This window comes from Pterocles gutturalis, unplaced genomic scaffold, assembly GCF_000699245.1.
Source record: "Pterocles gutturalis isolate BGI_N339 unplaced genomic scaffold, ASM69924v1 scaffold28663, whole genome shotgun sequence".
In the NCBI taxonomy this organism is placed as follows: domain Eukaryota; kingdom Metazoa; phylum Chordata; class Aves; order Pterocliformes; family Pteroclidae; genus Pterocles; species Pterocles gutturalis.
Window position 1 is genome coordinate 3,343 of NW_010118904.1, and position 370 is coordinate 3,712.

The window sequence follows — 370 nt, forward strand, 5'->3', positions numbered from 1 at the left end:
GCAAAGTCGCAGCGCATCGCCAAGTTCGCCTTCGACTTTGCCACCAAGAAAGGGCGCTCGAAGGTCACGGCGGTGCACAAAGCCAACATCATGTGAGTGCCGCGGAGCGGGGCTGGGGCGCTGGCTGGCGGTCAGAAACGCAGCCGCTCTCAGGGCCGAGCCGAGCAGGCTGTGGGCTGAGATGGGAGAAGCTCCGGCACCAAAAGCTGGTCCCTCGTTGCTCCCCTGGGCCCCGATGTCCCCGGCTGTGGGTGGGGGGGTCCAGGGCTGTCCCCCTCCCCCTGCCCTGACGCCAGTCACTCTGGGATGCCTGCTGCTGCCGTGATGTCACTGCTGTTCTGCAGCCCCCGACTGCGTTTGTTGTCTCTCA

At 65.9% G+C, this 370-nt stretch overlaps 1 protein-coding gene across 1 annotated transcript in view; it reads left to right on the top strand.

The window, feature by feature from the left end:
* IDH3B (isocitrate dehydrogenase 3 (NAD+) beta) overlaps positions 1-370 on the top strand; it is a gene marked incomplete at both ends in the record, with an annotated part of 3,122 nt that overhangs the window by 1,917 nt on the left and 835 nt on the right. Inside the window, 2 exon segments of the mRNA XM_010076400.1 lie at positions 7-92; positions 297-321. Of these exon segments, the coding sequence (XP_010074702.1) occupies positions 7-92; positions 297-321 (111 nt within the window).